Below are 21,769 nucleotides of genomic sequence, written 5' to 3' on the forward strand. Positions count from 1 at the left end.
CCATTTTCTATGTATCGTAAAGAATATCAATTTTATGTATTTTTAAAAGTTTATATAAAATGTCTACAAAATCCAGGAATATTTATCCATACATTTTACCCAAAAGTACTTAAAATATTAACAAAAGTGGTTCTCTTTACATCAACATTTTTAAACCAAGGAACTATTCCTTAATTTAGAAAACCAAGGGTTACTCATAATCGCTGCAAGTAAAACAAGAAATGCCAATGACAGGCCTTTAGCAAGACAGTGTGAATATGGTTCTCCTGCAAAAAAAAAAGAAAGGAAAAAGAAAAGTGTAAGTGTATGAGAGCTAAATTTTAGTTTAGACAACAATCCAAAGGATACAGATTAAAGTATATGCATAGTCTGAATAAAATAATGGAGCATAAAGTAAGCCATTAAGAAGCTTCATGCTTACAAAATTTCATACTTTGTCCAACTTTAGTCCCTGAAGTGGTGCAGATAATAAACACGGGCAGTTGCCTCTGTCCGTGCAGCTCTCAGAACAGAGGGCAAGTGCCTTGATGCCCTTTGGAACGCCAGACATTTAATCTACAGTCTCCCACAAAACATAATCCACCGTGGTTTTACACAGAGGAAATTTAAAAATTAGCCATCTTACCAATATGGCTATTTTTTACTGGAACTCAACGTGGGCTGACTGGAAAACACATACCCGCAAAGTGAGAAACAACATCTCCCTCCACCCTTCAAGGGCAATGTCAGCCATTGACAATGCTACAATTACAGTCGGAAACAGAACACGAGCATAAAGTGATGTATTCTCCTTCCAAACCCCACAGGGGAGTCAAAAAGAATCTCTCTGCCAAACAGGTATTCACAAAATTTCAATCTTATCCACAAAGTACTCCTCATAATTATTTTTTCCACTAGTCTTGCTAAAAAATTAATACATTATCAAGAAAAAAATTAAACAGACTTTTTGGACCATGCTTTCTAAAAGAGAAATTTTAATTTCCTACTACAAAGCATTCTTTCAGACTAAACTGCACACAATTAATTATGTTTCAAAGAAATATGGCCAGTTCACAGCATTCCACACTGCTTACTATTTTTACCTGTGTAAAACCGTGTCAATGGATAAAAAAGTTGTGGCCAGCACACATCGTTTCGATTGCAGTCAAATTCTGTGTAATTAATCTGAAATCTGAAGAAAAAAGAAAAACAACAGGTTTACTAACTACAGTACCAGAACACCAGCACAAGTGGATAAAACCAGAGTGAAAAGGTGTCCAGATTACAGGGGGAAAAAAATAATAATAATAAAATAATAAAAAAACCCCACAAGCTTCTCATTATTCTCTTATGACTTTTTTTCTTTAACAAAAACAGGAGCCTCCCTCTACTCCATTTCTGTCATTTTTAGTCAGATGTGTCTTTTTGTGATGAACATTTTCAGACAATGGATAGTTTGGGAGCCTCACTCCACATCCCTTGTCCACTCAAGTAAACAACACAGAAGCTTGTCTGCTAAAACCAAATGACAGTTTCACAGGGTAATTTACAGCCTTTCATGTTCTTCACGCTCCTGGGGAAGATTGTCACTAACAGAATTGTTACTCAATAAATCTTTGAACCAGGCCTTACTGCTCTGTAGTCCACCAAACCAAAGTAACCTTTTGATCAATGCTATTCACATCTGCTTAACAAAACATGAAGTATCCTTGTTTTTAAAAATTACCTTGTCATTGGAATGGGTGGCTGAGCAGGCACTTTAATAAACTGAACAGAAGCAGTGATGGGAAGAAAGCTGATGCTGTTTTCACAGATAAGCCCGCACTGGAATTGCCATATGACGGTTGAGTAACTGTAAGAATATGCATAACTATTACTTGAGGGCTGTAAACGGATATTTAGAGCCTAAGCATAACCATGAAAGGATAAAATACACAGTATTTAGGAGGCGGTTAATGACCTCTGGATTTTCAACACCATACAGGGAGAGAACTTGCAAAGTCTGGAAATGTGGTGGTGTGGAACAGAATTGCATCTGTTTGATTGAGATTGACTTGGGAGAAAAAAAAAGTGTTTACAAAGTGAAAATTCCCTCTTTTGGAAAAGAATAAAGCATTTACTACAGCCCTCAAGAAGAGCTCTACATTGAGGTAAGTCAGAACACAATGTTGCCACTTCCACAATGTGACAAGAAATTAAAACGTTCTATGACGCTGCCAGTAGTAAGCATACGTAGGGCATTCCATCAGAAGATTTTATTTAATATGTCAGTGAAGTAGAAAGATTATCTGCTGTTAACCATTACTATTTTTTTAATTATTATTTTCATTTCAGAGGGAGAAAGGCAAACCTGGTTGTGAACAAAGGAATTTGGGCTGCAAATACAAAAGACGTAAAAAATTATAAATAACAAAACAATATTTTTGTTTGTAAAATTTAATCTGCATATGTCAGGTAAGCAAGTCTCAAAATGAAACATTTATTTGTCAGATAGCCAGAGATACCTGATCTGCACAGCAAGAATCTCTTGCCGGGGAATCCCTTGTACTGCACCCACATCAGCAAAGATTATGCGAATATTCAGATTTGCAGGAATATCTGGACAAATGCCTTTAAAGTTTCCACTGCTCATATTGGTATCAGAATTAAATGGATCAAGACCTGTGGAGGAGAACAGCGTTATTTAAACAGAAATATTATGGAGAACATTATATTTTCCATAATTATATTATTGTCACAGTCCAGTGAAATACCAGTAACTTTCACACAGGAACACAGCAAAAAATCCACATAAAGAAAATGAGTACTTTATCAACACAGAACTAAAATACCAAGCCATATGTGTACCCGCTGACAGTAAAATACATGTTATTGCAATATCCCTATACATATTGAGTTATATGCGTGTGTGTACACATATATGAATGGATGGATGCAGACACACAGATCAGGATCTTTAGGCATTTGTAATTACAGTCTATTCATCATATGGGCATGTTTAGGCTATAAACAATAACACAAACCTCACTTACGTATAATTTCCACCCAGTCATTTAGATCACTGTAACTTGAATTGTCCCTCTTTCCAACGTGAGTAGCTTGTATTAATGAATTCAATTTCTCAGTTACATTTCCTCTGCAAAATAAGAATGTGAGATTACACAAAAAGTGAATCTGTACTGTCTACCCCCCTGGACTGCAGTGTTATTATACCATAAGGTCAGTTTCCTCTGAAAGATGTTATAACTCAACAAAAACAAACTTGAACTATTGAATTATCTGTTGAATGGAAGACATGGCAAAACATTCCACTCCAACATAATAAATACTCATTTGAATACAAAGATCTGAGTGAAACCGTTATTATAATTTCCTTATTAAAAAAAAAGTGAGACTATCAACCACAGAAAGCTGAAACGCATACATGAACATTTAAAAAGAATGTAACAGTGCTGATAGTAGACACTTGTAGAGAATCATGTAATAAGCAACAAGAGGGATGCAGGGAAAAAACAATTCAAGCTACATAGCTCACCTTAAAAGGCTGCAGTCTTCATTAATACCAACTTCTAGAATGCACCCAGAGAATGAATCTAGTCCAAATAAAACTGGTGTATAAGTTGCCAACGTACATAAACCTCTGCCAGCTATGAAATGAAAACATCTTACTTGAGCTTTCTTATATCAACCTTTCAATCTCTAGCTTTCAATTTTGTGCAAAAAAATCAACTATTAGAATGCAAACCACCAAGTGATATAGTTCAAGTATACATACAAGTCCATTCAACTTAAGTTTTCCAAGAAAGCATTAGAGGCTTACTTAATGAAGTTTGAATCAAGGCTTAAGAATAGTCTAGAAGAGCAAAATTTGGAAGAGATTCTTAATTAAAATGTTTTTTTAAAAAGCATTTTAGCATTAACCACAGTTGAAGTTACAACATCACAAGCCAGTACCTGGCTGCCAAACATTTAGGCTTCCAAAAGTATCAGAAGCATTCATATTTGCAGCTTTCACTGGTTTTCCAACTTGATAACCTAAACATAGAAGGGTAAATTGTAAACATTGCATAAGAATCTTTAAACATTAGCATTGTTTGTATAATAAATGTCATCAATCTTTAAGTAAACAAAGAGACATTTCCATTACAGTAGGAATACACTCACTTTAAATAATCAATATCGATACATCAAAAGCCCAAGAACCAATCACCGCTATTACAATTGCCAGTGCATTAAGACAGGAAGGTGCGGGCTAGCGACATAAAGAAGTATGAAAGAGATACAAAAGATAGTCACTGATAATGATCTGTACAGTACCATATTTTTTTATTTTCATTTTTAATAAGAAAAATGAAGTATTAATACCTGGATTCCCAAGCAGTTCTGTTGCATTAGTACTCTTTAAACTTTGAAAATTGACTGTGAATCTCTGTGCCAGTATTTCTGGTAAAAGAAAACAATTATTACTTTACTTTTAAATAAGTAAATTAGCAAAAAGTATGCTCTATGTAGGATACAAACTTCCATCCTTCATTAGTAACAGAAGATTCAAAATAATACAAATTAATGGAAATCAGCCCCATAAATTTTCTTTCCGGAGTCCAGGGGAAATTCTTTTTAAGAAGTATTAATAAGTAAGAGGCTCTATCACAGAATTTCCATGCTGAAGAAAAAAAGTAAATCAAAAATTGTGAAAGAAATTTCATGATACCTCCATCACATAAACTTCCAAGGAAGACTGTGACATTTATTCGCTCTATGTTCTTGTCTTTCCAAATGAACGTATAATGCTCTGCAAAAGTTACATTTTGACACAGTACCTCAGCAGTACGAAGGCTTTCTGGCAGAAGAACAAAAAAAAGGCTACAATGAAAAGCACTGCTAATTAGAAAGCTATGTTACTGTAGCTAAAAGAGAACGCATTAAAAGACACTGGCAAAATTCTGAAATTACAACATTCCTCTTTTTGAGAATTTATCTTATTGTTTAAGCCCCATCTTATTAGGACAGTGCAAGAGTACAATCCCCTAGCTTATCAATATTTTAACATCAGCAGTTCCAGGTCCTTTCGTAGCTAAATCTCTCCTGAAGAACCCAGCACTGGACTTTACATAACCAGATGATGCACTTCTCTGGACTCGGGACTCCCTCTACTTTCATCTCATCCCTCCCAGGGAGCCATCACTGCCCAGAAAAACATTAGCTTGCATTCCAGTAGTTCCATTTGTGCTGCATTACCCTCCCACTGACTGGGAACCACTGTTCTACATCAAATAACTTTTTAATTGGCTGAAAAAGGCCCTTAAAAAGGCACGAGAGCTTACAAAACAGAGACCTATACATCTACTTACAGTTTGCTCATCCCACTTACATGTTCGTCCTGAGGATTTTCAAAGCATCCTGTCCTTTATTTCTTTGTTTATTTTTATTATTACTATTTTTGCTTCTCAAAAATTTACTTTTAATGTAAGCTAAGGGACTCGATTCCTTGACCAACTTTTAATGAAGTTCAGGTAAATTAAATACTTTCTGCTTTGCAGTAAGCCAAACAGTTTACTTTTTGGGCATTAGATAATATATAAGATCCCTCCTAAGAATTACAGCAAGCGTATTAGGCATCAAAACAATCTATTTCTTATATAGTCCGGGTTAGGTAAGAAACATATCTATTAAATGGAAGAGACATACCACTTTCAGTGATGAATTTGCCCAGGTCAGTGATAGCCCTATAGATGACATTTTGTTGGATGAAATCTGAGAATAAATAAATAAATAAATAAATAAACCCAAAACCAAACACCACTGCAGTAATCCTGACTAATAAGAGAGACAGACGTACTGGTTTCACATCCAAGGTACAATCCTTGTTGTTATGAAAATGGAGTAGAAAATTATTTAGAAAATTAATTTTGGTAAAGGACCAAGCAGTTTACGTATTTTGAGAGCATAGCTAGTTATCTTCATGCAGGCAATCATATTATCTCAAACTCCAGAAGGAGACTTGATAAGTATATGCTTTTGTAATGCAGAAAGTAACCACTTTTCACTAAATCTAAAATGATGATACTGCACCCTCTTGACAGAAAAAGGGCTCTGCAACAGTCTGAAATAGAAAGTGGGAGAGATGCTGTTCTGTTATGTGTAGCCATAACCAGTATGAGCCACCAGAAACAGATAAATGGGAAAAAAAGGCCATTCCTACTATTTTTTATATCCTAAATCTTGGGAAACAGTGGGACACTTGCTGGAACATCATTAGAAACAGGAAGAGAACATCCCCAAATGCTGAACTGCAGCCACCAAAGATATTACATATAACTACAATGTCAACAACCCTCTGGTATGTTCTGTTCTAGTAGCTCTGAGAAACATAAACCACATTTCTGTCAGGGTTTCTGCATCATACCTCCAGTACCGCTGTTTATCCTCACGTCACGGAGCAGTCCTTCCTTGTAAGATGCTAGATTGGTAAGGCATTTGACATCAAAGTTCTGGAGATACGCTACAGGGGCATTTCCAACACACTGCCCAGCCATGGATTGCTGCAGGTAGTTCAACAGAAATAAGTATGCTGGACCCTTTTCTAGCCCCTTGCTTTTCATTTTAAGACTATCTGTTAGTGAAATGCTCCAAGTATGTACTACTGCCATATGACGCTTTGACAAACAAGTAATCTGATGTTATCAAAATACCTCAATCTGTAGCAAGAGAGAGGTTAAAATTTAAAAACCACAGCTTTCAAAATAATTTCAATGGACAGTACGGCTTCACCTTAATTTGTCAAAATAATTATAACCAACAAGTCTCTCTAAAATGCAAAAGGAATTCAAATAAAGTACAACCAGATGACTAATATTCAAAAAGAAAACCAACTATAGGGCTCAGTAATGCAGCAGGCAAACCAAAAAAAAAAAGAAATATGATAAACCATAAACTATTAATTGGGATGCCAAGCTTGATTTCACCTCTTGAAATAAGTAAAACATTACCATTTGGGAGGATGGGCAGGGGGATCAGGAAGGATACTATTTACTGTTCATAATGACTTTGTGGTGGGTTTGGTTTTTTTGGGTGAAAAATATATTACACCACACCACAACAGTACGTAGCAGAATCTTGTTACAAAGCCATAAGGAGTGTGATGTATAGAGACTATCAAACAAACCAAGAGGAACCAAAAGCTCCTAAACATTAAGTGATTACCTGGGGAATGGTAAAATACTCATTTTCTTCTGTCATAATTGGATCTCCTTGTCTGTAACCATTGAAAAGTTTCCCAGGAGAAGTTTGTAAAGGGATCTGGAACGGAGGAACTCTGGGTATAGAACTGCAAACAAGTTTAAAAATTAAACAATTCTTTGCTCTCTACCTCACACAAATAATTACACATTTGCTTTCATGTCCCACATTCTCATATAGTACTAATGACATTTCTCCATTTGCACTTAAAGTTCATATCCTAAAATTCCAATTTCAAAATAACCTTCATTATAAAAACAGGTTACATTTTTGGTAGCATGCCTAATACGTGTGTTGAGAAAATAAATTTTCTTAAGACTTACATAGAGCCATGATAAAAGTAGCCAAGAAATGGTGTATTGTTCAGAGAAGACTGTACACAAAGGAATGGAAACCAATCAGGGGTATATTTCATTGACTGAGAAGAGCACAGCTGGTCAAAAGGTGGGTTTATATCCCCACCAAACACTCCGGTGAAACATGATTCATTGAATAACTGCTTTAAGTCTGGGGTACATTCCTGAAAGGGAGAAAAATGGTCACTTTTTAGCACAGCAATTGTATTACCATAGGCACTATAGCCACACATACAGGTAAATCAAATCAGTTTTGTAGAGAGAGGTCACATTTACTATTGGAAATACTGAAAAATCCAAACAAGCCCTCTAGCCCCTGAAGCATTCAGTACCTCTCTCTCCCCCTAGAAAATAGAACAAGCCTAGAAATTTTGAAAACACTTAATCAAAGTTTAATATGAAATAAGTACCGGATCACAGCAACAACGAACATCACAAGCTCCAGCTGTCAAGTCACAAGGACAAGAACCCAATGGTTGAAACGCCTGGTTTGGGATGATAGTTGCATTTTCTGCAAAAGAAATTAAAAAAAAAAAAAGAGAAAAACAGATTAAATGGACTGGAATTTATTCTGACTGTGTACAAAACTTTTTTTAAATTCCATTAATGAATATTCATTATCTCTTATTGCTGCCCAAATCCCAAATTTTTTCATATATAGAAGAAAAGACCATCCAAAATGCCTTTTCTTCTTTAGCACAACTAAACACTTACCTGACACATTCCCTGTAAAGGAAGTGTTGGCATATATTTCAGCTTGAATCAGGAGATGGGCCAACATCACTGAATCACGGCAAGCTAAAACCTGAAGTGTTTCAACCACACAGAGAGGTGTTGTGCAGCAGTCAGTGGCATTGGGTAAACACAACTGCAGATTTCTAGTCAAGCTTATAGTCACTTTGGAAGTGTTCTAAAAAAATACAAAATACAGTTTGACAACTTTGAAGGCTTGTATTAAATTGCTCTTATTTATACCACTCATCAGCTTCTGAAAGAAGAGTTTCGGTACCAGTCTGTTTTGTCAGCACTACAATGCAATTATATTCTTCCTATATAAAATCAAACATTTGTTCAGAGTGGAATGACAAAGGGTCTGCTAATGAGATATGCAGATACAGTGAGAATATGAACTGTACACAGAATTTTTTAAGGTATGCACACAGATTGTAACCTCAGAAATCACATGCATGTTTCTAAACAAAAGAACAAATACCAAAAAGCGAACTTCAGTTTTTAGAGCTAACTTCAGCTGAAAACTGGAATGACTGCAGAGTTGATAAAACCCCTAAAGGAATTATGTATAACATAACACTGAAGATAAGTCTAATAAATACAGATGTTTCAAAGCTCATGAGTATAAAAGCACCACTTTTTTATTTCTATTAGCTAATTCCAGCAGATCTGAAACACTCTCAAATGCTACAGCCAGGCCAGGAAGTACAGGCAGTTCTGGAGAGGAGGAGGAGGACAACAAGGGACCAGTGTCAAAGCTGCACCTCAGCAAACTCTAGCAAGGACATCCACACAAAGGGATACGTCAAGGAAAAAAAGGCAAGGGCAAGACACTCAAACTGGCTTGTAAGTACATTAACATTTTGCTAGTATTACATTAGCCCTTCATACACAAAAGTTCAATCCTTCCCATTTGAAGAATCAGTATTTTACATACCATACCAGGTGTTACATTCAAATTCCAATCACCAGCTCTTTTACTTCCACTGCAATTTGCAAGTTGCAATTTTCCTGTATCAAAATAAAAATTAAAAAAGTATATTCTAGTGTCATTGAGAAAAGACTAGAAAATCAGAAGTACATTTAAACTCCTCTTATGCCTTCAAGTAGGCATATCATCAGGCCCAGCTGACAAGGAATTAACAGAGGACTAAGGGCTTAATCAGCAGATGTCTTCTGGAGTTCCTATTTCAGTAACAATTAAAGCACAAATGAAGTGCATTATTCTTTCTCTAATAATCTCAGCAGAAAAAAATATTCAGAATTTAAACGTATTTATTTACATGCTATTTGGATTTAAAATAAAATTTAAAAAAAAGAAAGAAAAAGTGAAGTGTTCTTACCTGTCTCTTCATCTGCAGAACTTAAAGTTATAGAAAAATTAATGCCTGAAGAATTTCCCAGAAAAAATGAATTTACTCTCGGCCCTGACATATGGATAAATGAAGGCTGAAAGACTTAAAAAAAAAAAAAGAGAAAGAAACAAGTCTTAATGCACACTGGAAAAGGTAACATCTGTAAGACATATTTAGGTCTTACACTTGGGCTAGATTCTTACTTTCCTATAATTTAAATTGTCAGAAATAGCACAAAAATACCTCATGATGCCTAGTACAGGATTGTATTTACATTCTTGCAAAGTGCTGGAGCAATGGATTCACCATAGCTTGCTTTCTATACTTCAAGTTTGCATTTGTGAAGACGCACAGTAGTGGTACAACACTAAGGCAGGAGACTGCAGCACTCACTGGCCCACACAGATACTACCCAAGTGAGGCAACAACATATTTAGCATTTCTTGCAGATTTCAGTTCACACTTTTTGGTATAGCTCTACCTGAGATCCAGTGATTACAGGCTACTGCCCTCAGCACGTGGACATAGTTTCAAGTTTAGGACTCCAAGTTTGTAGTTTCGCTAGAGTTTCCTTTACAGACTTTACCAACGTTGAAAGGTCCAACAGAAGCAGCTCCTCGTTCTCCCCTCTGAGTTTTCCCTAATGTTAAGCAGTATCAGGACCCTCGAGGGCCGGCACCTTCGGGCTGGGCCACCAAAGGCCCACAACCTCCTAGCCGCAGAGGACACACACAACCCGCCATCCCTCGGGGCCTCCCTTCATGCCCCCCCGGGCAGGCCCCACCGTTACCCAGTCAGGGACGGTCCCGCCGCAGACCGACCCCCTCTTCCCCTCACTCCCAGCCGCCCTTTTGGCCCCCTTCCCTCAGCAGCGTCACCCCCCGGAGTCCACCTTTCATCGCGGCTCCCGACGCCCTCCACCCACCGGAGTCCCAAGCCCGCTGCCCGGCGCAAGGTACCGCCAGCAGCAGCAGCGCCCCGAGGAAAGCAGCCTCCATGACGCCTAAGGAAGGCCGCGGCGCGGAGCCGGCTGCCGCCAGACCGCCATCTTGCGGCGCCAGCGCGCCGCCATGGCAACGGGGAGGGGCGGGAAGCGCTGGCGGCGGCGGCGCGGCTGCCTGACGGGGAAAGCGGGGCCCGGAGCGTAGGGGGCCACCGGCGGGCGGTCGCCCACCCCGGCGGGGCTGCCTCTCGGCCCCCTCCGCCCGGGAGCGATGGCACAGCCGAAAGCGGGATCAACCACGACAGCCCAGACGAGTCTGCCCCTCATCTTCCCGCCGCGCTCCACAGCTGCCGCCTCCTCCCTCAGGTACTTCATCTACTATCAGGTCACGCTATTACGCTTCCACACAATAAAATTGCAATAAGGCCACATAGCTCACCCTTCAAAATATCTGTTATACAGCAACATCTAACCCCATTTGAAAAAAAGGTTTTATTACAAATATTTTCTACAAAGTAAATTACAAATACAGCCTTTAAGCAAAATGGCTTTTGTCAATCAGTCAAGCCGGTAAAAGACTGGCACTTGTTACAACTGTTATGTGGACAAAAACCTGATGCAATTATCAAGACGTGACAAATTCCTGTATACACCTCAGAAATAAACCTGTCTTATTCTGTATGGAAAACAATTAGGCTCTATATTCTTTTCAGGATAACATAATCTACTAGCAACAGGTAAAAATACCAAATTATACAGTAATGTTTTAAAAGTGGGAGATTGTGTTTGTTTAAATCAAAGGCATTTTCAGAAGTATGCAGCATACCATCATGTTCTGACATAAAAACCACCCACCCAAAAGCATTCCTTTTTATTTGTCAACTGTCAGATGTAAAACTACATACTAAAAAAAATAAAGCATATTACCCAGAATTATATTTTTTTGTTTTCCAGTTTCAAAATACAACCTTAAAGACTACTGAGCTAGTTTGCATTTATTGAAGTTATTTTAAACAAAGGGAGGCCTTTTTATTCATGAATGAAGAGATACCCAATTGAGAAAGAAATACCACAGACAGTACAGTCAACAGAATGTGAATACAGGTGAGTGCACACGCAGGGGAATTAGCACCTTTAAAAAAAAAAAAAAAGACAAAAACAAAACATGGGTTCTAAGCCATCTTGAAAATGTTGGCTCATTTTTTTTTTAAATTGATGTTGTTTCAGTCCAAAAATTGCTAGCAAAATCTAGCAAGAAGTTGAAGTCCCTGAATAACATAGTGCTAAGGCTCTGACCCTACAGACCAGAAAGGGTCGTTCTTACCTTCACACGAACATAAAAGAAAAGAATCAGAGCTTTCTTGTCTTTGATAATAGCTTGGAAGTGTGAAACTTTGGACTGGCCAGAAACTACCTTCTAACTTACAGGGTCTGTCTCTCAACAGGCTGTAACTTCTGGAATTAAGAATTAGTATTTAGAATAGCACAGGTTACATGGTAATACAGTGATTTGTTACTTAAGGGGCTGTGTAGAAAACATACCATTGATATATTTATCCCTTAAGAAACAAGTAGTAACATGGCATGCAGTTCTCTTTCGTATCCAATAAGAAGTGCCATCAACTTCTCACATATATTCCATTTCATGGAATTCCTGGAGGAGGTATGATGTATTTACATAATGTTGTTACACAGCTAACTTTAATTTCTTCTTCTTAGCTTTCATGACAGGTGGCAATGATATTTTGAAAGCAGTCCTGAAACAACATAAAAAAGGAACTGTCAGATACACCGAACATATTCCCTCACCCACCCTTGAAACAAGAAGAAACAGCACTTACTCGCATGTACTACAAATAGGACTGAAATTGCAGAATACTGGAAAATAAAAGAATTGGCATTCACTAAAACAGTTCATTTGAACATAAGAAATCAGACTCAAATACTTATAAACTTACTTGACAAGCACACAGAGCACACGTAACCAATTTCAATGAGATTTCGATGACAGAAACATGCAGCTCTGTAGTCAACGTGAATAGGAGGCGGAAGGACAAGCTGTGATCTTTGCTCTTGATCAGGGAGAAATACCCACTGCATGAACAGAGAAAAATATTTTGCAAATTGCAATGGTACTGCTGTATTACCTTGTCCATGAAGTCAGTAAGATTTCACATCTGACACAGGAAAAACACTGAAGTGTTTTTTAAATGACTTACCAACAAATACTGCAGGAGGGATGGCATATGGGGCACTTTCAAATATATGCCACCTGTAATGTCACAAGCCTAGAAAGCAGAGAGCATGATCAGATGTTATATTTTATGAGATTAGGAGGATATTTAAAATACCCACATACTGCTCAAGGCCCACATATTGGAACTGTCAGATTCAGTGAACGTATTTCCACACCCACTCTTGAAACAAAGGCAAGAAGAGAGCTTAAGAACATGGCAAACTATATAGCGTCAACTGTTTACGAATAAATGTAAACAGCAAATAAGAATAGGAAGTCTGTACCTGTTGTAGAAGACCTGAATCTGAGTCCAAGACACAGGCATCGATCAAAATACTCTGCAAGAAAAGAGATTAAACACATGAAAAACAAATTCAGCTAGGACTAACGTAGCCTCATCAGTGTTATTGTCATGATCTGTTTCTGCTATAAATACACCCCACACACAAATGCACGTGCTTTTACAGCTGCAGGACCACCACAGCCATAGGGAAGCTCTTTCACGTGACCAGAACACAAATCCAAATTTCCAGCATCTCCCTTCTGACACATGGTATAAAAGAACTATCAAAGGTACCTTGTACACGTTACCCACAAGGAGGAACAAAAGGCTACTATCTGTACTTCCATAGTAATCTATTCATCTAGCAAACCCTTTTATGTTTCTTTTAAACTTGGCCATGACAGACTTCACTTCAAGGAATTTGTAACTTGATCATAATCATAGGAGAAATGAACAATTTTTTTACCTCTGCACATTAATAGAAGATAATACCTATCAAAATGAAATGCCAGCTTCACCTGTTTCTGTGCTGCAAAGATCACATTCATGAAATTCATATATTGCAACGCACTGTCTTCTGCAGCTTTTATGACCTAAATAAAGCAATTCAAACTTGTTAGCTTACATAATATCACCGGATTTCAAGAGTAGAAGAAAACTGACAGCAAAATTTCTTACCAAAATCCTTGATTTCATTTCTTGATTGGCTAAGTATTGAAAAGAAAGAGAAATGCATGAGTATATTGCTTCTCCCACCTGTAGTTTGTCCCTGTAATTCTGTAGCATCTAACATCTCGGATGTCAGATAGCTAACATCTCAGTTAAATATGTTTATCATCAACTGTTTTACCATCCCAGTGGCATAGAGAGCAGCAGAAATATTTGGCAAGTAACTGTAGACTAATTCAAACTTGTTGTGAAAGTCAACCCATTTCATTTGTTGTCCAAAACCAGTTAGGTGTCACTGCTTGAAACACGTATCTCAAGTTATACGGTATTTCTCATTGATTAAAGAGATCTGAAATGCATAGCTGATTCTAGTCCAATCTGCTCCTAGCAAAACTATTTGTACAAATAGCCCTTTCCTGATTATAGAAGACAAAAGAGGAAGACCAAAACTGAGTAATTAATTCAACTACCATCACAGCTCTGTAGGTGGTCCCTTTGGAAGAGGATTTGTGCATTTTGTGACTTTGAAAAAATTCCTCTCAACCTCCAGTTGTTCTAAAAAGATTCCAGTTACAGTTTTACTCATTTTACTTGCATGAAACAGAAAATCAGAATAATAATGTGGACTAATGATCAAGTCCTTTACTTCAAATTGTCACGCAGACCTAGTTTAAACTGGGCAACTTCAAATGATCAGGATAAACCTGTACCTATTATTGCCAATTTGGGAAATGGTGATATGTCAAAACATATACATATTTGTTTCTATGTACATATCATATGTACATTTATATCTGTTATTTTGGTTCGAACATTTAGGTAAGTACTCAGAACAGGAGAGGCGTTACCTTTTACCTCTTTGCTCATCTTGTTGATATCTACATTAGCTGACATTAAGGAATCTACATTCTGTTCTTGGAAGTAACTCGTATCCATACCACTTATTCACCACCTTAGCCAACGCCTATCTTAATACACTTGACCCACAGTTATTAGGCAAACATTTCTGTTTTGAGTATTACAACAAAACGGGAATAGTAAAACCTATATTGAAAGATAATTAATATTATAAGAAACAGTCTTAAAATACATAAAGGCTTTGACGATTCTGTGATCAAAAGGATACAACAAAGTGCTTTAGCGAGTGATCCTGCTAACAGAGTTTCTGTTTGCTGGCCCCTCATGTCAGCTGCAATACAAGAAAAGTTGCAAAAGTTACTTTTATATTTAAAAAAAGTTGTTGAACTTAACCATACCAAATACTACAAGTTTTATCTTTGGCAAATAGTATTAATGCAGAGGCCTGAAGCATCAAGCATAATAAACTCATCTACTTTAAACATATCAAAATTCACATGATCAAAAAAAAAGGAAATTCCTACAACTCTTTGAGAGTCCAAGTGTTTTTCAGTTCTGTATATTAAGCCTAAAATTTTCTTTTCCTTACTTTTTGTCATGAGGTCTTTAATTTCTTCTGCAATGGCATCATTTATTGCTGTTAACAATTCATATTTTCCATCCTTGCTGCCAGAGCAATTAGATTCCACCGAGCTACTGCCATCTCCAAAGAGATCTGCAAAAGCCCAACACTTCCCAGGGTACAAGAAACGGCTGAAACAGAGAAAAAACAAAGTTTTCATGTTTCACCTTTAACCTTGTAAGAAAAAAAATGCCAAAAACTAATCAGCTCTAGACAGCAATACTCTGAAGTATAATTTCAAATAACTTTAATACGTTAGACATTAAAGAGACTATATAAGGCAGTCAATCTTCAAACCCCAAAATGAGGCAAAACCCACATTCACCTCCCCTCTTTCAAGATATGTTTTAAGAGAACTGGCAAACAGATACCATGCCCACACTTAGGGGTAGATCCTGAGACTGACAAATATCTGGGAAATAACATCCACTAAACAGGAAATTTCTGCCACTTGCATGGTCCTGCTCGCTGCATCTCTGCCATCCTCCCTCTCCCTCTCTCCATATGTTTTTAAGTGAAAGTCTATTTAAACCTTCTTTCTATCTTATAAGCCTTTTTATTGCTTTGTGTAAGGTACTAAGATTATTTTTCTCCTACATTGCTTTAGTTAATTTTTGTTCTTAAGACAATTCTCTTTCATGTATCTGAAATCTGGCTTCAATATACTGCAATCCAACACGAAAATCAGGAGATAGATATAAGAAAGCACACTTTAAACCTTCACAGTGTTAAGAAGCAACTATACCTTCCTTGCGTGTGACTCGCTATTACAGCAAGTTTGTTGGTACGATTCATAAATAAGTGAGAATTTCCCAGTACCATCACTGCATCAATGCATTTGGATAGGGTGAACTGCAGAAAAAAAGAAGAAAGTAGATATAGCACCGTAACATTTACAGTTAAGTAATTCAGAACAAATCTCAAGTAACTACTGTTAAAGAACTTGAATATTAAGACACCAAAAGAGCTTCCTTTCTTAATGCGAAGCATTTAGGAAAAAACACTTTGAAAAATACACAATGCTGCATTGCTATTTTTAAGAGTATTCTAAAATCCATTCTACCCATTCTAGCAGACAACGTTAGCATAGTTCAGAAATCAGAGTCTAATCCCATCTGCTACCTACTTATTGAAATTTTTTAAAAAAATAAGTTATTTCCCTGAGAAATCACCACTAGTAGTACCAATACCCAGACGATGTACCTCAGCAGCTTCTTGCGCCTTCTTTCCCCACCAGATCGGGTTGGTGTCAACGACAATGACCAGCAGGCTCAGCTCATCCTCTGAAAAAGCGACAACACGGCAGGGTCACTCCGAGCTCCGTGCGAGGCCCCCGAGCAGAGAGGGTCGCCCGGGAGCGCTGGCAAAGCCCAGCCGGCGGCGGGAATCCGGGGAACCGCCCCACGGGCCCGGCGGAGCTTCGCTCGGGAGGCGCAGGGGCGATCGGGCCTCGCTCTCGGCCCCCGTTCCGCCTCCTCCCGAAGGGACCCGGACCCGGACCCGGACCCGGACACCGGAGCGGCCGCAGCCCAGCCCGCCCCGGCGGCTGCTCCCTCCCCCGCCCCCTCACCCGCGCTCATCGCGCCGCTCGGAGGTACCAGCTGCTCCCGGCGCCTGGAAATGACGCCAAGGCACGGCGCTACGTCATCCTAACGCGTCGCGTCACTCGGACGGCGGCACGCCCAGGCGAGGCGGGCGGTGTGGCGGCGGCCGGCAGGGAGCGAAGCGGCCATGAGCACGGAGGGTGAGGGGAGCGGGAAGGGGGAGCGGGCGGCGCGGGCCGGGCCGGGGCAGCGCCAGGCCTGACGCGCCCCGTTGCCTTGCAGACCTGATCGAGACCTTCAGGGCGCAGCTGAGGGATGACCCCGACGTCGCCTCGGCCGTGGCCGCCATCCGCGCACTGCTGGGCTTCCTCAAGCAGGACCGAGGTGGGCTCGGGCCCTCCTCTCCTCAGCCCCGGGCGGGACGGCGACAGCCCTCTGCCCCGGGTCTCCCCACGGCGAGGCCCGTGTCGGCGGGGCGCTGGCCATACACCTCTGCCTCCCCGCAGGTGAGACCATCCAGGGCCTGAGGAGCAGCCTGCTGGCCGCCATCAACACTCTGTCCCGGGTGGACTCCTCGGTGGCCGTCTCCTCCGGTGGGGAGCTCTTCCTGCGCTTCATCAGCCTCACCTCCCTGGAGTACTCGGTAAGGGTGGCCGCCCCCTGCCCAGCCACGCTGCCTGCTGAGGGGGACCCTCCCGCCTCACAGCAGACATCGCCGTGTTTTCCAGGACTACTCCAAGTGCAAAGAAATCATGATCGAGCGCGGGGAGATCTTCCTCAGGAAAGTCTCTCTCTCGAGGAACAAAATCGCCAAGCTGTGTCATCCTTTCATCAGAGATGGTGCCGTAAGTAGGCTGAGGCAGGGTCACTCTTGGCCAGTGCTCTGCTGCTTGCAGTAATGGCACAACAGAAGGGGAGGGCAGCAAAGCTTACTAGCATTCATTCACACCGGCCTTGTCTGATGGCAACTTCTGCAAGTATATAGCTTCAACATCTCCCTTCGCTTTATTTTGTTAAGACTCGTCTCCTCCCCGTGCTTCAGTTTCCAGGCAATCCAACTTTAACTCGTGGTCTACTTCTAAGAGGTGCTGAGGAGTCACCACTTCGAGTTTCCATTTAAAGTACTAGATCATCACCCCTTGGCCACATCAGGGCTGGCCATGTAGAGCCCAGCTACAGAGTGGTTCGCTATGCTATTTGTAGAATACAAGTGACATACATTATTATTTAACGTTGACAGACAGTTGTGTGAAATAAAAACCATGACACCATTAACAAAAGTAAAAGTTTCCCACAGCTCAGCAAAAAATAATGTCTTACTATTTTTTGACAGCGAATATTGACACATGCCTACTCAAGAGTGGTCCTCAGAGTGTTAGAAGCAGCTGTTGAGTCAAAGAAGCGATTCAGTGTTTATGTTACTGAATCACAGCCAGACCAAGCAGGGCAAGTACTCATTAATTTGTGTTTTATCTTGCTTAATAGCGTAAGGTACGGCTAGCACCCAATCTGTCATACCTTAAGAAAAGCTGCTAGGCTTGTTTGCGGCATTTTAAATGGTAACTGTCACTAATAATACCACATTATTCTGGACAAGTGAAAAAAACAATATTGGCAAGTAGTTTCCAATACTAAATATTCTAATAAGAGTGTTACCTAAGTTTTCCTCAAAGGTTTACACACTTTCAGTCAGTGCCAGGCAACTTAAATTTCCCTTGGGAGATGGGGGACAAGTGATTTCTAGTCGTCTCCTTCAAAAGTAGGCTAAAATAATCAGTATTATCTTAAGCATAGCAAAGTAATACATTTGCCTAACAATGCTGTTTGAAGATAGTAAGCAAAGTACATTACTGATAGCAAGAGAGGAAGCTTTCCCTCCTCAGAGCACACACCGTTGCATAAACGAAGTAGTAAATCCTGCATACTGGATAAATACACATTGCTAACCAGTCTTTCACTGGAATCAAGGATGTTCAGCCAAGTGAAGCACATATAATTTTCCAACTTCACTAAAATAACTTCTAGCAATGCACCCCATACTTTATTTCTTGTTTCTTATACTCTGTTGATGGAAAAGCTGAGACAGTTTAGGTAATCTGTCATCTTAATAATAGTTCACTGACTTATCTTTCTGTCGATGTAATTTCTGATGGCTAAAACAAACTGACTTGACTTTTGTTGGGTTTGTTGTAATCTGTTTGTTTCCATTTTTACAAAATAACTTATTTTCTATTAGAGGGTACATCAAAACCCAAAAGTACAAGCAAGGGAATGTGGGCCGTCATGGGTTTCAGTCTTCCAGACAATATTTTTCTAGCATTGTCTTTAAAGAAAAGAACTCTAAGCTTCAAACATTTTTTTTTAATAGGCAAAAAATGGCAAAAGCCTTGAGGAAGCTGAACATTCCCGTGACTGTGATTCTGGACGCTGCAGTCGGGTAAGTCTGATCATTAAATCTTAGTATTGTTCATCAGAATTTTATTTTGATAGTGTTATATGTAACTTTCCTAGAAACTTGTTCAAACTAGATAGGTTGTTACTTTGTCATAGTTGTCAAACAAGCTAAACAAGTTACACCTAAAGGTGCACGATTAAGAGAGTATGTCTGCTACAAAACAAGTACTTGATGTTTGCATATTAAACAAAAAATGGAGTCAGACCTAAGCGTAGAACTTGGGGATATGTTAAAAAAAAAAAAACAAACCCACACACACAAAAACATCAAACAAACAAACAAAAACCCCTAAGCAACCAAAACTGAGCTGCTACACAAAAGGGCTACAATTTTTTTCTAATTGGCATACATGTTATCATTTTGGGGTTTCTTAAGCTATTTGCTAAATTACCACTGCTCAGTGTAAGTGCAAAACATGATAAAAGAAAGAACTACAATAAATCTGAATGTCAATTCTTCCATATGTGCAAAATGCCCAAGAGACTGCCTCCAAGGGAATACATGCCAGTCTGCTTACCAAGGCACCTCTAATCTAGGGAACATAGCGGCTTGCACGGACAAGTCTACAAGTTCTGTTGAACACACTAAGTCTATTCAAATCACTTAGTTGATGATTTTGTTTTTAGATCTGTGTTTACAATTAACAAAACACGTTGGAGGGATGTAAAAAGGGGGGGATTGGATGAGTAGCATCCTTTGTATTTGGCCAAGGTTGTTAGGGTGCAGTTACACCTCACTATACAGTTAGTATCTCATCACAGGCACCCACCTCCTGTAACTGAGTATCATTTCTAGTCAGATTTCAACTTCTTCCAGCGTTTACACAATTACCAACAGCTATGGCTGGAGAAGATACGGTTACTTAATATTCCTGCCAGGGAAGCAGATGAAAGCTCACTCCAAATTGTGTAACAGCATGTGGACTTACATAGGTAGATGAAACTAGTTCAGAAAAGTGAAAGAGTGTTTGAATTACTAATTTCTGTTCAGCGATTCATCTGTCATATTATCCAGTAAGACTTGGATTTTTTTCCCCCTTTAAACAGCTACATTATGGAGAAAGTGGACCTGGTGTTAGTTGGTGCTGAAGGTGTAGTTGAAAGCGGAGGCATTATTAACAAGGTAATAGGTAGTGAGTTTATTAAATCATTCTGTGAACTCTAGACTTTTAAAGTTTGGTTTCTTTGAAGAATTCAAGGCTTTCTGAAAAATCTTTTCTATTTTGATGTTATTCATTAAACATCTATTTATTGTTGTAAACTGGGCATTATTATGTCACGCTAGCACTGAGTCTGCTTGTTGTTTTCCATCTGTCTCCACAGATTGGCACTAATCAAATTGCTGTGTGTGCCAAAGCACAGAATAAGCCATTTTATGTGGTAGCAGAAAGTTTCAAGTTTGTAAGACTTTATCCTCTGAATCAGCAGGACGTCCCAGATAAGTTTAAGGTAAGAGAAATTCAAATTACTTCTTAGCCAGCTAAGAAGCACACTTACATGTCAAGGAAGAATTTTCGTCTAAGTATGTCTTCATTTATCTGGATCTCTCTACTGTAGCTTACTTTATATAATAAGGAGCTGCTCCATATTATAGTCGCATGTCAGACAGCCATAATTTGTCATAATACCAACATCTAGTTCCCAAAGCAGTTCCTCTGGGCACAGGGGCAGCTGAGGGCAAGAAACAATTAAATCAATACACTTCAGAACTACAAATTGTACTTTATAAAGCAGATAAAACAGCTGAGACCAAGGTGGCACCAGCCAATGCCTCATTTTAAAGCAACTGACTTCCTTCTGTTTTACCACAAACATCTGCTCGAGACCCAAAAGAGGTTTTAACTTACAGTTGAGTAATAACTAATGGTCTCCCGTTTCCTTCTAGTACAAAGCAGACACTTTGAAAACGGGTCAGAATCTAACAGAGGAGCATCCCTGGATTGACTACACATCACCATCGCTAATTACATTACTGTTTACAGACCTCGGTGTGTTAACTCCATCAGCAGTCAGTGATGAACTTATTAAACTCTATCTGTAACAGATGACTTGGTGTACAGGAGATATCTTCTTCAATGACTATCACAGTTGTAAGAACTTGGAAGATGATACAAGTTGCATGGACGTGGTAAGGAGACAGCATTATATGGATTAATGTAATTATCAGCCTTCTTGAGTTTTTAAAGCAAAACGTTACATATGGATGGACCACCGTTTAAAAAAAAAAAAATCCCAGAGTTACTACAGCTTCTAAAGACCTAAAATAAATTATTTTAAAGATGGGTGGAGTATTTTGGTATTGTAAAATAAAATACCTTATGGTGTATTCAAGCTCACTCTGAGGTATGCTGTTACTTACTGATCTGTGGTATGTACCCGAAAAAAAAAAACAAAATTAAAAAATGCACAAGGCTGCTAACAGAAATCTGCAGCTCCTGCCACACCATACCAGAGCAGTGCTTTTAGCTTTGTTCTTAACTGCAGGCTTGTTTGTATATC

At 39.1% G+C, this 21,769-nt stretch overlaps 3 protein-coding genes across 3 annotated transcripts; 1 reads left to right on the forward strand and 2 right to left on the reverse strand.

The window, feature by feature from the left end:
- Positions 1–22: 22 nt before the first annotated feature.
- Positions 23–10,702, reverse strand: TCTN2 (tectonic family member 2). Its single transcript, XM_082491628.1, has 18 exons — positions 10,587–10,702; positions 9,650–9,763; positions 9,244–9,317; positions 8,289–8,484; positions 7,985–8,085; positions 7,542–7,738; positions 7,183–7,306; positions 6,386–6,521; positions 5,668–5,733; positions 4,691–4,819; positions 4,345–4,422; positions 3,934–4,014; positions 3,515–3,626; positions 3,012–3,115; positions 2,484–2,640; positions 1,706–1,831; positions 1,083–1,171; positions 23–266 (listed from the first exon to the last, which is right to left on the reverse strand). Exons 1-18 carry the CDS (start codon positions 10,657–10,659, stop codon positions 151–153), a joined length of 2,073 nt encoding a protein of 690 aa, XP_082347754.1. The 5' UTR covers positions 10,660–10,702; the 3' UTR covers positions 23–150.
- A 375-nt stretch (positions 10,703–11,077) lies between these two features.
- Positions 11,078–16,885, reverse strand: GTF2H3 (general transcription factor IIH subunit 3). Its single transcript, XM_082491512.1, has 13 exons — positions 16,843–16,885; positions 16,476–16,555; positions 16,018–16,124; positions 15,240–15,403; positions 14,919–14,981; positions 14,641–14,670; positions 13,802–13,830; positions 13,642–13,716; positions 13,125–13,178; positions 12,824–12,892; positions 12,563–12,698; positions 12,446–12,482; positions 11,078–12,361 (listed from the first exon to the last, which is right to left on the reverse strand). The coding sequence occupies exons 1-13, from the start codon at positions 16,850–16,852 to the stop codon at positions 12,292–12,294; spliced, it is 924 nt and encodes a 307-aa protein (XP_082347638.1). The 5' UTR covers positions 16,853–16,885; the 3' UTR covers positions 11,078–12,291.
- Positions 16,886–16,963: 78 nt separating this feature from the next.
- Positions 16,964–21,716, forward strand: EIF2B1 (eukaryotic translation initiation factor 2B subunit alpha). Its single transcript, XM_082491513.1, has 9 exons — positions 16,964–17,016; positions 17,099–17,200; positions 17,323–17,459; positions 17,545–17,661; positions 18,150–18,262; positions 19,185–19,253; positions 20,318–20,393; positions 20,594–20,719; positions 21,156–21,716. Exons 1-9 carry the CDS (start codon positions 17,004–17,006, stop codon positions 21,309–21,311), a joined length of 909 nt encoding a protein of 302 aa, XP_082347639.1. The 5' UTR covers positions 16,964–17,003; the 3' UTR covers positions 21,312–21,716.
- The last annotated feature ends 53 nt before the right edge of the window (positions 21,717–21,769 follow it).

Source organism: Vanellus vanellus (assembly GCF_965231255.1).
Source record: "Vanellus vanellus genome assembly, chromosome: 16".
In the NCBI taxonomy this organism is placed as follows: Eukaryota; Metazoa; Chordata; class Aves; order Charadriiformes; family Charadriidae; genus Vanellus; species Vanellus vanellus.

What these genes read in the sequence shown, in the direction of transcription:
- TCTN2 (XM_082491628.1), bottom strand. Translation starts at nt 10,659, where the DNA reads ATGGAGGCTGCTTTCCTCGGGGCGCTGCTGCTGCTGGCGGTACCTTGC. An exon ending in TTCGTTGTTGCTGTGATCCG is followed by an intron (nt 7,739 to 7,984) that starts GTACTTATTTCA and finishes TCTCCCTTTCAG; the next exon opens with GAATGTACCCCAGACTTAAA. An exon ending in TGGAAGTTTATGTGATGGAG is followed by an intron (nt 4,423 to 4,690) that starts GTATCATGAAAT and finishes TTCTTTTACCAG; the next exon opens with AAATACTGGCACAGAGATTC.
- GTF2H3 (XM_082491512.1), bottom strand. An exon ending in AGGCGCAAGAAGCTGCTGAG is followed by an intron (nt 16,125 to 16,475) that starts GTACATCGTCTG and finishes TTTTTTCTGCAG; the next exon opens with TTCACCCTATCCAAATGCAT. An exon ending in CCCTCCTGCAGTATTTGTTG is followed by an intron (nt 12,699 to 12,823) that starts GTAAGTCATTTA and finishes CTGTTCATGCAG; the next exon opens with TGGGTATTTCTCCCTGATCA.
- EIF2B1 (XM_082491513.1), top strand. An exon ending in TCACAGCCAGACCAAGCAGG is followed by an intron (nt 18,263 to 19,184) that starts GCAAGTACTCAT and finishes TTTTTTTAATAG; the next exon opens with GCAAAAAATGGCAAAAGCCT. An exon ending in GCGGAGGCATTATTAACAAG is followed by an intron (nt 20,394 to 20,593) that starts GTAATAGGTAGT and finishes CTGTCTCCACAG; the next exon opens with ATTGGCACTAATCAAATTGC.